At 32.2% G+C, this 15,187-nt stretch overlaps 1 protein-coding gene across 1 annotated transcript in view; it reads right to left on the bottom strand.

The window, feature by feature from the left end:
• Positions 1–294: 294 nt before the first annotated feature.
• The window catches only part of LOC148611555 (uncharacterized), a 28,813-nt gene continuing 13,920 nt past the window's right edge, over positions 295–15,187 (bottom strand). The window contains exons 2-4 of the mRNA XM_088595299.1: positions 7,537–7,644; positions 1,353–1,506; positions 295–788 (exon numbers count right to left, since the gene is read on the bottom strand). Coding sequence (XP_088451425.1) covers positions 593–788; positions 1,353–1,506; positions 7,537–7,588 — 402 coding nt within the window. The 5' untranslated portion in view covers positions 7,589–7,644 and the 3' untranslated portion in view covers positions 295–592. The remainder of the gene's footprint in view (positions 789–1,352; positions 1,507–7,536; positions 7,645–15,187) is intronic.

Here is a 15,187-nt window from a genome sequence, read left to right as displayed (position 1 = left end):
TAAAAGGAATAACAAAATAAAAGAACAATGTAATTTATCACTCAACAACTTTTTCACTTTTTTACTCTAACTTTGGTTTCCTTCAATATAATGATATCTTTAAACTGTTAATTCTGTGATATTACGTAGCTGTTCAAATGAGAATACGACACGAAATTATTAGGTGGAAAGACCTCATATTTTTATTTTGATATGAAGCGAAATTCAATGCCTTGAAATGCATATTTCAAATGCTCTGTCATCAAGTGACGACATGCACTGCACCATGTTCTTCTAACAGGAGGAAACCATTCTCACAAAGTCTGAAATATGTGCTTGTAACCATTTCTTATAAACTTTTATGCACTTAAAAAGACAACTGTGGAAAAACTGTTTTAAAGCTGCTAGAAATGGTCAGCATTGAAATTTAGTGGAGTATTTCTCAATGCCTGTTATTCAAGTACAAAATGTCAATCAGCCTCTGAACTCTAGTGAATAAAGTGTAACATATAATTGTTTTATATATGTCTGATTCTAATGAACACAAAAATCATCAGGTCACAAATGCATACACTTTGATAGACTTGAAAATATAAAAATTCAAATATATCGTTTATGCCTGATAGTTTAATGTACTGTTTTGTTCGTTGCTGTTTTCACTTGAACTTGTTTGTTCCATGCGAATAAAGTTAAAAAGAAGTCTAAAAAACTTTGGCTTGTCCCTTGAATTATCTTGATCACTTGAATTTGATGAACCAAATTGATCCTCTTCGATATTTGGAATAATTGGGCTATTTGCTCCAGCTGCCCTGCAAAAGATTCCTGTTAATATAGAAAGTTCAAAACCTAATTTTTTCCTCTGTATCAGGCATATATTAATGTTTGCATGAAAAATATAAACGATAACATACGTATATATCAAAACTATGTATTAACCATATTAAATGAAAGGAAAAGGTCATGAATAAGGATATTTATAACCGAGGTCTAGGCTTCTTATGATCTTTACCAACGTTTAAAGATATTCAAGAGAGAGAGAGAGAGAGAGAACAGGATTAAATGAATGCGACAAACGTTTCATTCAGTGAAATTAATTGATTTGTATCTTTGGTTATATACTTTGTTCAATACTTGATCTGTATATTTTATTTTACAACACACTATATTCAAATTGATCAAATGTAAATAAATCTTAGTCTAATAGTGTGATGTATAAATATTCTTTCATACCAGAGTTCGTGTTGAAATAGTTTGTTTCCAAACTGCTAGAACTCTAGAGTGGTTTAAATAAATCCAAATAAATAAATACTAAGTGTTTAAGTCTGGTTCCCCCCTCTACTGGGTTTCGTCAAATGGCTGAAAAAAGTACTCACTCTAAACGATCTTCCAAAAAGACTCCTCTATATCGCTTTCGTTTTTCTAACTGTATCCGAAGAAAACAGAATATAGCCATTGTTATGACTGGAAAACCAAATACAACAGCTCCAGTGATAATTACATATGTGCTATTGATTTCGGTTGGAGGATCTAAAAGAAAAGAAACAAAAAAATAGAGTTAAAGGCAACAAACACCGTTTCAACAAGTGCGTTGAGATAGAATTGACTTGAACCATTCCCTTCCAACTCCATTTAAGTATTAGACTGCACTATCATTCCATCCATGTTTATAACAGGCTATATAAAAAGATAGCTTTCGCTGGCCGGGTCATTCCTCCTCGTAGGATTGATCTAGGGCTGTAACTTAGTACACTATGTATGGTAGTACTGGACAGTTCATCTAGGTGTTATTATGTAGGATAGAGGATCAAATTAACGATACATGACACAACAAATAAAAAAAATAAAAAATAAAAAACTATCTCACATTCTGAGATGTTGTCTTTTTTTTCACACTGAGATTCTGCTCACTGCACTTACATATTCCAAACTTTTTGACATTTTTAACTTGACCTCTACGCTTGACGCCGACATTGCAATCCACGTTAAAGTACCAGACATCAAGAAACCGTTCACTCGAAGGTTGTAGAGAATATTTTTAAGTAAACAACCATACATATATGTATATGTAAGTCTTTTCAGAAACGAAAATGATTTTAAGGAACCATCAAAGTGTGAAAATGTACATACAGCTATCGTCTCTGCAAATATACAAGACTTCAAAATCTTTAATGATACTAGTTTCTTATGAAGAGGTATTATCGATAAACTTTAATCACGATATACTTTTGTTTCTATATGTTATGGACATCCCTTTTCGCATGTGACGGTCATCCTTTAAAAAAAGAAAAGATTCTTCGTTACGGTCATCTCGTCGATATTTTACCTCGTACGTTCTCATTAATCATACATTTTGCACCTATGCTTCCCACTTCAAATTCCAAGCTAACAAGAATTACCAACTACTGTTCATGTTTATTTTGTGGATGTCTTGAATAAATAACTTTATATTCTTGCCAAAATTTCCCTTCGCCATCTTGAGATGACAGCCGTTACGGTCATCAGCTTAACACCAGTGAAGTTGTTTACAACTTGCCGCATCTGTATTAAAACGAAGGAGAGAAACTAAGACATTGGAAAAATGTTGATGTTGTTATTGTTACACAATTTGACTACCAACAAGTCCATTATATCGACCGTAGAACTTTGAAGCGACGAGTTTAGTCTTTTGGCATTATTATCTTGTTCAAGTGATGGCTTATTTTTAAGACGATAAGTACAGTACAAACATCATTGCGTACAGCTTCAAACGGTACTGGCATAGTGTATTTGCTGTGATAAAAACAAACCTCATTAAATGTATGTTGCTACAGAAAGAAATATTTTAAATGCGAAGTAATTTGATTGTGGTAGTCGTTTTGTTTAGTGATTACTTTTCTACGTTCGTCGATCTCTAATTATATAAACACCAAGTCAAATGGGTTGACTTTTTAATTAAATATTTTACATAAAGCTTTATCGGTTTAAGATTTTTTTATGCAATCAGAATGAAAAGGGAGAGCCTTTCTCCTACAGAACTGATAAATCAATCGTATTTTGTATCAATTTGAAAGACATACATTTGTTTATTTGTAGTCCTTCCGCTTTTCGTTCATTTGCGGGTTTACCTATTGAGTTGTTAGTAGCTGCTAGTGTTTTTTGATCCATAGACATAAAAGAAGATTTTGTTAATTTCCTGATGCTAGCTTCGCGTAGGATGATAATTTCTAGTTATATTTGGTTCTCTTTTATGCATTGTCTTATGGGGAAATTTTCTAATATTTGATTTATATCTGTGTGTTTATTCAAAGACATCTTGATGTTATTAAACATAAGGTTTTTTATTGTTTTGTTACGCAAATATATTTATAGTGAATCTTTAGTAAAAATAAATGTTGGAAACTAAGTATCTGACGATCAAACAAAATAACCAGTGCAACACTTTCCTATTCATGTTTAGACTATAATTATTCGGAATAACTGAAGGGTATCAATATAAATCAGGAAGCAGCTGTCATCTGTTTAGTATATGTAATTCACTTTTGAAAACGAGTAGGCTCGACAAAGTTTATGTTCGTAACGATTCAGCAGTTATATTAGCTGTCTAGTTAAAATTTTTGTAAGTAATAAGGAATAAAGAAAAGGCGCAAAAAATAACCCGACTCAATTGAAAATGTAAGGAAGTCAGTGTCTGATAGTACTTTTTAGAAAAAAAAATAAATGAAGAAGAAGTTAGAATTCAAATTTTTCTGACGCCAATATTACTATTTAGCTTTAACAGATATACTGAAATCGTGGTATGTTGCATGACGACTCACCGAGTGCGTAAGCAGAGTGTCTTAAAAGGCAATAACTTATCAAAAAGTTATTACTCAGTTTATTATGACTGTTTCCAGATTACATATTTTCTAGTGCCTATTCAGCATAGTGTACATTTATAATCACGGGACTAATTAATGCACCACTGACTGCCAGACAAAATGTTGTTTATGGTTATTATGTTACGCATCATGGTTTCCAATTCTTTTCTGTAAACAGGGAATGTTTGCCCTACCAAGCCTACTTTCTGTGTACTTTTGGTGTGAGCGAATAGTTTTATAAGATTTACGAGTAGTTTTGTCCGGTATCCATCTTACATGTTGTTTTATCTTAGTACTTTTATCAATTAGTCCTGCATCAACCGTGATTCAAAACAATGCACGTTATTTATTGCATATTCTGTTAAATGACTGAACATGCACATATAAAGACTTTAAGAGTACAACGAGAATAAAATTTCAAGGTGTTTTCTTTAATTATGATTTTTGTTCTGTTACAAAAGAGTAAACGTGCCTGAGAGATTGCATTTTAGTATGGAATTAACTAAGGTATTCTTATCAAAATTTATTTATGATACATTCAAGGATGGGCCGAATTCGTTACTTTCATGGTAAAACAAATAATTCAGGTTTCGGATTTTGCCTAAACGACGATAATGCCAATGATTTTTTTTCACAACCCTTTTTGGATTAATTCTTTGACAAGGAACAAAACAAATATTGAAAACCAATCGATGTTTATAACTAATGACATCAGTTATACCAGATAAGCATTGATTTGTTGTAAATAATTGAAGTTTTTTCATTAATTAAAATGAATTTATTTGTTTACTAGTATATCTCCGGTGTCATTAGTTCGGATATGAACTGCAAATGACAAAATGTATCCCAGGAGAACATGTAAACTATACTGGATCCTATATTTTAACATGATGTTGCTGTAATTGCTGTATACTGTATAAAGATATTACAGATCAGCCTAAGGGAATTCGAGATGAAAGAAGTTATTTGATTATCATAAGTCAAGGCCATCAATTATTTTTCAAAGTTATCAATCAAACTGCAATGGCTACAACAAACCCAAGCAAAACAAACAAAAACAATAAAACAAAAAAGAAAAACAAACAATACATAAACAAAAGAAAAAATAAGATAACAATTAAATTAAACAAATACAAAATCATAAAATAAAATAAAATAGACCCACCTTAAATACGCATTAGGATAATAAGCCAAGAAAAAACATCACTAACTTATAATATAATAACATAAAAATTATGAATTTAAATATCATTAGCAATTAAAAATCGGACATAGAAATTTATATCAAACGCAAAATAGTTTACTGATAAAGTTAGTTCCTATCAAATCACATTTACACCCTCCTAACCTATAACCAGTAACATATTGCATAGAGAATTGTAACAATATTTACAAATACAATACATGGTTTAGTGGTTCAATTCCAATTTATTCATCAACCACATCGGGTTTTGTAGTAGCTGAGAGAAGATTTCTACACTGTTTAATTTAATTGGAACGTTATTGTCGGAGATCCAAGTGTCAAAGTCAGTCAAAAGTTTGTTAAATCACTACACAAATTAGTAACAAATTTGGGAGCAGGATAATTGTTCAAATCATGTCTAAGATATGGCAATATTTACAGGAGTTAGGCCATTTTTGGAACTTCATTTAGTCATTTATTACCGGGTTCTCTAGATTGTTTCTTCTTTGAGCAAAGGCTAGAACCGCGAGAAGGTGAAAAACAAATTGAGCACTTATGTGCATAGCGACAATTCAGTCTGATACATTTCTGTCAATGAAATTATTGAACAGATTCATATCATTCTGCACAATAATCTTACGACCGTACCTATTAACTTCTTTATTAATGTTAGGAGCATTCTTAATACGGGTAGCTTCATGGTTTTTCTGATCCCAAGTAGTGGACAGAAAGATGTGTGCATTGTTGATGAGCACAGATTACATGCATTTACTCTAGCGCTTCCCATAACCATATTCAGCAATGTGACGTCATTGATAGACCAGTCTACCCTGAGATTGCTGTCTATTACAGCTGAAGCTGCCCTTGCAGAGAAATTGCAGTGATATTCGATAAACTTCAATACGTCTCTCTGTGTATTTCAAGTAAATTATTCTCTTGAATTCCTAAAAGCAGTGATGAATTCGCTAGTTGTAGGTTTTTTTTAGCCATACGAGCATCTCCCTGATTGCTTAAATTAACTGTTTTTCCTTCGGGATTTGACTCTCAATGTTATTTTTCTACGAATTTTCGGATCAGTACCGAGACCCAATTAACGTCTTTCCCTTCCCAAATCTTTTTTCTTCAACTGATTTGACACAATGCATTCTGAAATGACCCCCGGTTCTGAGACGGGGAAGAGATACATGTATCCACCTATATTTACCGCTGTATTGGAAGTCCGATACTGGCCATTCCCATTCACAGCGTTGTCACTTGCCTTTGCAGCATAAGCTGTAGAAAATGTATTTCCTTTTTCAACCCACTCTTGTTGTTATTATTTTTGTCGAAAAAGGTTTGAGCACCGTTTACTGTAATGCCATCATTACCTGTTGCATGGACTGCATAGAGTTCATCATACTGTTAAAAATTTTCGGATCTTTCATGGGCGCAGCCAATTTGGCATTACTTCCCGGATGTAGAATATTGCTCGACTGCATCACTTCTAGTAGTAATTCCCTCCGCGTTTTCTCCCGAATTTTTGTCTAGAATTAACTGTTGGAAGTTGTCTTGTCGCATTGTTAGTACTGTCGCTGTCATTACTCTACGAATTAGAATTATTTTCGGTCACTTAATTCTGATGTACACTCTGTTGTTTATTTGTAACTGTCCATTTAGTTTGCAATTGCAAGTTCCTTATTTGCATGTTTTCCATGTATAGTTTTTTCAACAGTTCTTTTCGTAAAAATCAGGTTCAAAAACATGCATTTTTCCAACCCTTTCTTAAGTTTTGTTATTGTCCAATTAACCGGAGCGTTGGAATCCTATTGTATTGCTTTTGCCTCCACGTACTTGTGCAAGTTCTGCCAAATTAAGATACGAAAGGAAAGTAATAATTTAACGTTTCACAAACAGCATCAAGAATACATTGGTGATAAGTAGTTGATATATTTGTCACCCTAGCTAGTTGTTTTTCCCCCAAAGTGCCTGCCAGTTTTGACCTCGTTAAGTGATTATATATAAACAATCACGCATAAAAGTAGTGCCAAAAATAGCCTCGACTCCGTTAAAATAGATAAGAAATAGAAATCAATGCATATTCATAAGCTTAGTCGAAAGAGATCTAAATAATTCGTTTTATCAACGAAAACCTGGCTTATTAAATATTAGCCTAATAAAATAGTATACTGATTAATTTACATTTAATAAATGACATTTAGACATTAAGAAATCATGTAACGCACTAACACCGTACAAAAGAGATGAAAATAATACATAACAATAAATGAAAAAAAACTACTTAATCAAACAAACAAGCGAAACAAAAAAAAAAAAAAAATATGCAAAAAAAAAAACAAAAACAAAACAAAACAAAACAAACATACAAACAAACATATGCAAAATAAAAAACAAAAACAAAACAAAACAAAACAAAAAAAAACACAAACAAACAAATAACAAACAAACAAACTTAACAAGACTTCTAAAACAGGATTTCATTAAGGGAATTCATTATTTTTTTTTGTATAGACATAAACCTAAAATCGAATTAAATCTTACCATCAGATGGCATTAATATAGTGCTGCTACTGTTGTAATAGGATAAATCCATACCATACCGCTATTTTCTGTGTAAGAAGTCCATCATACACAAATGATCAATATGTTCTGCAATAATAAGAGTCAACAAATAATAAAACGACAATAACAAGAGGAATAATAATAATAATAATAATAATAATAACAATAATAATAATAATAATAATATGAAGCAGGTGTGTCCTGTAAAAGGACGAAATTGAATATATTGATTTAATTAAAGGTCAAAGGTTAAATTCATATTGATTACTTTTTGATGTCTTTGTCCTCTAATATCGCTGTAATCTGTTATAATGAGAATAATAATAAAAGTAATGATGATGATAATAAACTGAGGTGTGTGCATCAAGAACAGTTTCAAGCAATCCTCCCGACAAAAGTGCCAATCACACTAGCTTGCGTTCAGTGACCCCAAAAAGCTAACAACACATTAACTTGTGTTTACGAACAAAATATCATACATAAATTTCACTAATATCCATAAAACAAAGATTAATTTCATTTCTAATTTTCTGAATAATTCCCTGAAAAATATCGATGCTCTCTATGCTACTCATTTGTTATTTAAACAATCACAAACTAATTAAAAAAATTAAAACAAAGATGTCCCATGATTGAGATAAAAGAACGTAAATGTTGTGCGAAATGACTTTCGTGGATAAATCACAATTCTCAAATAAACTGCAGAAGGGATTTCAGTCGATTTTTTTTCAGGAGTACATATAACAAAGCATAGCTTTTATTAAACAGTACATAACATGCTGCGGAAATAATATTATAAGAGCATTATACAGAATTTAAAAAAAAAACACCAGCACCCTAAAATTAAATGACAAAGGAGTTTCAACCACCACAATGTGATTTGATAAGGTTTCCCGATACCACTGGGATTTTCAGTACCAATCAGTATAATATGCAGACACTACCAATCGTAGAGGGGATTTAAGGTGCAGAAAATATTTGCTCGCGTTTCCACAACTAAGCAGGAACATATATTTACGGTAAGGGTACTCTGATGTGTAAAAGCCAATGGACATTGGTTTCCGCATTGGTAATAGCTTTCACTCTCTAGTCACCAGTCGCAGTGACAAGTTTTTTCGGGACCAAAAAATGGACGCCAATTTACTAGAAAATATTAGACATTAAGTTTCATCCGCAGTTTCAAATGTGCAAAACTCTATGATGTCGTAGTTAAAGCTCTTGTAACAGATGCGATCGGTAAGATTAACGGTCAGCAGAAAGACATAACGTATACTCAACTGACGAAGCTAGAATCTATCCAGACTGTAGGATACAAATTACAAAAAACGTGACAATTTAAGTATAACACTGAAGTCCTCGTGAAGATGAGAAAAGCAAAATTGGATCTTAAATCGGAACCGCTCACTGAAGACAAAATACATACCGCGCGGGAAAGATTTCTGAAGGTATCTGCTTAGTCTCACAAAGGCAAAAACTTGTGAAACTCACTAATTCTGCTCAATTAGGATGGAAAGGCGTTCAAAAATATGAAGCGCATTCAATAGCCGAGGATAATGACGACAGAAAAAGAATGTTGAAAGCAGAGAGAAGTGCCAAAAAAAAAGGTCCAAGACCGAAAAAAGTAAACCGAGAAGGTTTCCTTGACAGGCATTGTATCAGTGGATCAGCAGGGACAGATAACACGTCGAAGGAGGAGTAGTTTTACTTGTTGTACTAGAGATCATTGGAAGAAAGACTACCTGGAGGAAAAGCAAAGCAAAAAAACCAAAACAAAACAAAACAAAACAAAAAAACAAAAAAAAACAAAAAAAAACAAAAAACAAAAAACAAAAACAAAACAAAACACAAAAAAAAAAGACAAAAAATCCCAACTTTGGGGAGCAAATTTTTAAACTTTAAATAAATGTGACTCAGAAACGGCGAAGCAACCTTTACCTGTGGGTAGATTAAAAGATTATATTCCTGAGTGGAAAAAGATAGGCACGAGTGATTACACTATCACGTAACTGAACAGGGTGATAATTTGCCTTTAAAACAGACCCCCAAAAATATTTTTTCAATAAATTTGCTACAGAAAATATATCAAAGATCAAAGAATATAACCGTTGTTATGTATATTGATAATGGTATGGGGCAGCAAAAACTACGATTTGACGGTTTTTTGTCGTAAAGAAATCGGGGTTTGATATGGTCAATGTTTGATTTCGTTCTTGCCGGTAAAAAGTGCAATTGGACTCCTATGCAAAATTTAGTTTGGTTAGGCTTTGTTCGGGATTGAGCGTCACGCAAGAACGCATTGATAAATATAAATTATCGTCATGTGTCGAAGTTTGTTGACACGGTTAAGAATGAGTAAGTTAGTACATGTAAGATTTTTAGCATCTATAGTAGGTCAAATTATTTTACACAAGCTGCGTTGGGTAATAAAGTTCCTTCAGGAACTTGATACACTTATGAGTGCATTCTTGACAGGACATCTTGGAAGGCGCCAATTCAAGTCTGCAACAAGGGTGAATTAGAAATAAAATTTTGGCTTGATAATGTTCAAGAAATGGATGATAAAGGCAATTATTTGGGTCAGTTGACTAATAATGTGCTTGATTTACACATTTTTCCGATGGCTCCGGTACAGGTTACATGTTTAGTAACAGGGTTGACGTAGAAAAGGGTAAGAGCTCTACATCGCGTGACGTGGAATAAGTAAATCGTAGGTAGCAGAAAGATGCATTGTATTAACGTAGATACACACGACACATGCATATAAAGCGTTGTATCATTGACTTTTTCTTGGATTTTTGACTCATTTGGTCGATTTGCAGCGTATTACAATAAACAAAAAATCTAGATTCTAGAGCAACGCACATCGGGTTTCGACACCTTTTAATACGAATGGTCAAAAGACAATAACGGGTTGTGCCTCCAATTTCGTTAGTGAGCGATACGTTGAAAAAATATATTACAGGCAGCCTTTTGGCCAATGATACATAGTACAACAATTTGAAACCTTACATTGTAGACAAAAAAAAAAAAAAATGAGGGTCTAGATTTCACACATCAAAGTCGAGGTCAAAACGGTATATTCGGTAGAAGAGCACAAAATTTTGATGATGCAGTTCAATAAAATATTTGTATTTTACAGGAAATTGTCTGAAGAAGTGTATAGTTGATGATGTTGAGGCCATCGGGAAACATGATGGATCATATCTACATTCTTTATCGGACAAGATGTCTTTTTTATTGACTGTTTCCAGAAGTTACAATATAATTAAATCATATTTTGATTATTTAAAAAGATAGGGAAACATATTATAAATGGGGAACATTCTTATTACAAGATTATAACTAAGTTACAGTAAAGTGGGAAAAGTTGTATTAACTGTATAAGGTTAGGGTCACGTGATGCGTGAGAGCCAATTGACATTGATTTTTGTATGGGTAATAGGTTGTAAATCATTTTTGGGTGTTTTTCAAGTAGTGAAGGTTTTCGCACTGTAACCCTAGACAGTCTGTCGAAAAAAAAGTTTTGCCCGAAATTCCAGCGCTTTTATTAGCCCAAAACGTTTTATCTATGTTTTTCTTTTGGGTGTCTTGGCTGTTAGGATAGGGTTTACGAACTTTATACTATGTGTTTAACAATACTATGAACTTGTGTATTATAGAATACAACTTAAAAAAAATCCGGTGTCTATCTTGGTCTGTGGGCTGATCGGCAAAATAATATTGTGTTAATTTGTTATTTCTACATTAGGTTTTATATACTTTTTGAAGTCGTTACTAAGAGTTATGGTAAAACGGTAGATATAACAAGGTTATGGTGTCTGTATATCGTAACATTTCATAAAAATGTTTTATGAAGGACAATTATTTGTATAAGAAATACACCCACTAACCAACATAGCTTTTTCAGTCTACATATGCCTTAATTAAGATACCTGCACGTTCACCCCTCACTTATATCAACCAAACAAAGAACGAACGAACTTGAAAGTTGTCAATTGTATTCACAATTCTATATAAGTATTATCTTAACAGTGAAACAACTGATTTACAATCTAATTTTGGTTATTTGGTCTATAACTGCTTCTGAAAATGAAACCTGAATACGTCATTATAACATATGTACTATATGTTGTTTTCGTGTGTTTGAATACAGTTTTGGTGTACATTTTCAATTGATATTTCCGCCTAACAACATTCAATATTGTCTTTTTTTAACCTAGAATATTAATATGTCACAAAAAGTATTCCCATGAACCGATTGACCATTAGTACAATATTTAGTTAATAACATGTCTTGGAAGTAAGAGTGCGCCTCTGTAGATAATGCTTTATACCAACTTTTATCAGGTAATGACTCAGAGATAAAATTTCCGTATATTTCTCTTCTGAGCATGGAACCGATAAAATATGATATAAACCGGATATGTTTTTGAAAAAAAAAGTGGAATCGAAACTTAAACGTTACGGAAACTAAAGAGTTTTATTAATATTTACGTGTGCTTAATACGATTCTAAAGTGGATAATAATAGTTGATAAGATTTGTTAAGTAGCACTCCAGCTAAGGATCATGCAAAATGTGATTCATGGGTAAAAAGCCTACATATTTTTACTTTTGATATTTTGTTTGAAATGTCATAGTAAACAGAAATTAACATGTGGTTTTTCATAAAACCCGTGCTCTTATGAGATAAAAACTATATAGAATGCACTGTAGATTTCAAAATTAAGGGAGATAACTCTGTAAATGATGCTCAAATACAATAGAATCTACTGGATTTTCGATGTTGATTATCTTCTAATAGCAGGCAGATTTAAATGAATAATTACACATTTCATAGTATAGACCCATAAAACAACTTAATTACAAAAATAAAAATATATAGCCTTTTTTTAAGGTGTATCACATTTTTCAGATTTTGCATGGTTCTTACAAAGGCACTACTTAATTGACAGCACGCGAATAGGACGTTTTACTTTGCTCCTTATTTGATCTAATTGACATGACATTCTTTACAACGTCAGAATTCAAGTGCTCTCGATCTGTATAATATTTAGTTGATCTTTGCTTATCATGCAAACTTTTGAAAACGAACGATAATTTTGATAATTACTTAAATATCATAGGAAATTTGTCTTACCTGTGGGTGATGAGTAATGAGTATATTGCCACCTCCCGCCGTTGATTGGAAATAAATTATAGTTTTTTTTCACACGAAGTAGATAAATTTCATAGATTGTTCTACAATAATGTTGCAGTTGAAGTTTTTTACGCACATTTTATTTTTTAGAGGTTTCAGTGAAAGTTCAATGTGTGTTTCTGAAAGAAGGATGAATGTAATGAACCAATGCTTATCGACAGAAACAAATATATAGTGAGTGCAATCGAACTTGATCAATTATTGAATTAAAATAATAGCCTTATAATCATATCTTAACTTGATGTCAAAAGGTTTCCGATCCCCCTTCACTTTTGTATTACGTAATCTTAAAGGCAATGTTGAAAGAATGCGTTGGACCTTATAAATATAGTATTACATCTCTCATCAAATGTTACTTTCTTGGTTTTTGTAGCCTAGAATTAAAATGTCTAGACCAATAATATTATGAGTTTATTAATTAGACAATTCTACAAAAGCTTTCACGAGGACTCTGATGAGACCAATTAACCTAACTTAAGGTGATGACATTTATCAACTTTCTTTGGATGTGTAAAATCATTCTCTTCAACGTAATTCCCAGACTAAAACGAATGTGAAGTTAAGGGTAACCAAAACAAAAATGATGTCCATAACTACAAAGTAAGGAACAAAAACAGGGTGAAGAAATTTGAAAAAAAGGATTAGAAAACTCCCCCCCCCCCAAAAAAAAAAAAAAATGACAAAAAAAAACAAAACAAAACAAAAACAAACAAACAAACTAACAAACAAACAAACAAAAAACAAAACAAATCAAATAAAAAACAAAAAATAAAAAATAAAAATAAAAACAAAAGGATAATGAACTAACGTGCGTTTGCAGAGTGTGAATCTTGGTTATAACATGTATGAAGTAAATCGGTTTCGCGGGAAGTATTTAAAGCGAATTCAGTAAGTTAGAAGTAATCGATGATTGGGCAGTAACAGTTTTGTAGATATGGTATTTCGGGAATGTCTGTTTGTGTTAAATAAGGACATTTTTGAAGTTTGAATTTTGAAATTTGTTTTGAAATTTATTATATGAAGTGGTCATGGCGACATTCAGTTCTTTTCTATTTGCCTTGTCCTTTGGGTACAAATATTTTAATATACTCAGATATGCATACAAATATAAAAATAAAGGATCGATTGGCAAATTCATATTTTATTTTTGTTTGAACAAAGTGAATTTTGAACATAAATATAATGTCTTTTTGATATAACACAACGTTGTTGGTCATCACTGTCATGACACTAGGCTAAGCCTTGACATACGTATTATATTTTTATACGCAAAAGTGCATCTGCTTACTTTGACATTATTCAACTGTTATTAGCATCCTTTAAAACGTTAAAACGTCCTTTGATTGCTGGATTTCACAGCAATATGTAGGCATATATCTGCATGAAGTTTCTTGATTATATACTAACTAAATGGGTGAGGCAGTATACACAAGCATTATCTAGAGAATTTTATTCAGTATGGGTTTTCTTAGCAATTCAAAGCTTCTACAGTTTCTCATAAAAAAGGAAATATAATGACGTCATTAGAAAAATCTTATATAAAAGGAACCATTTGATTAATGTTTAAGGACTTCAGTAAACCTGTGGCCCTTTTCACAAAAACCCGTAAGAGTAAAATTAGTGGTAAATTGTGACGTCACAATACTTAACTCTATTATGACATCATAACTTACGACTAATTTTACACTTTTTTTGTGAAAAGGACCGCAGGATATTAAGTGGGGGATGGTGATTTTTCATATAATACGAATGAAATATATGATATCTCTATATGCACATTCAATGCTTCTGTTATGACTATAACGAATAAAGTATACTGAATACCCTCTGTTGCACTCCTTTATTAATTTCGTACGTATATTTACTTGAAAACCTTGCCAAAGCCTGGCCTACTCCACAATTAATAAGCCTCATGCACATATAGGCAGTACTTTTCGAAAATACTCTAATATTGTATGTAGGGAAAACCATTAGTTATCCAAGGAGAAACCATTTGTCTCAATCACAAATTAAATTAAAGTTTGTTTTATATTGAATAATAAACAATGCACATCACCAAAACTTAATCTATGTTGTTAAATAAAACCCTCAAAATTTGTCCTAGGTAATCCTTTTATTACAAGCTTAAATAAAGGATTACTTCCAATTTCTAGTTTTAGACGCCATCTTGAAGTCTTGTTTAATGGTACTATATAATGATGCCATGTAAAGGCACTCGATTTATATATATCTAGGTATGCCATATAAAATTTGACTTCGCAAACACATATGTTCAGTTCGAGTTGCTCATTTACTTTTGTTACTTTGTATGTATGATTTTAGTTACTTCGTGTTCTTTGTTGTGTATGTCTGTTTTCCTTGTCTGGTCTCTGTCCCTGGATTACATTTTTTTGATTACCGTTATAACCTTGGTTCCCTTGGTTACCGCTAT

Source organism: Perna viridis, chromosome 7 (genome assembly GCF_037379345.1).
Source record: "Perna viridis isolate PV_CMFRI_1.1 ecotype Kerala chromosome 7, ASM3737934v1, whole genome shotgun sequence".
Lineage (NCBI taxonomy): Eukaryota > Metazoa > Mollusca > Bivalvia > Mytilida > Mytilidae > Perna > Perna viridis.
Note: the sequence above shows the minus strand (reverse complement) of the source record. Positions and strands in the feature narration are given on the sequence as shown.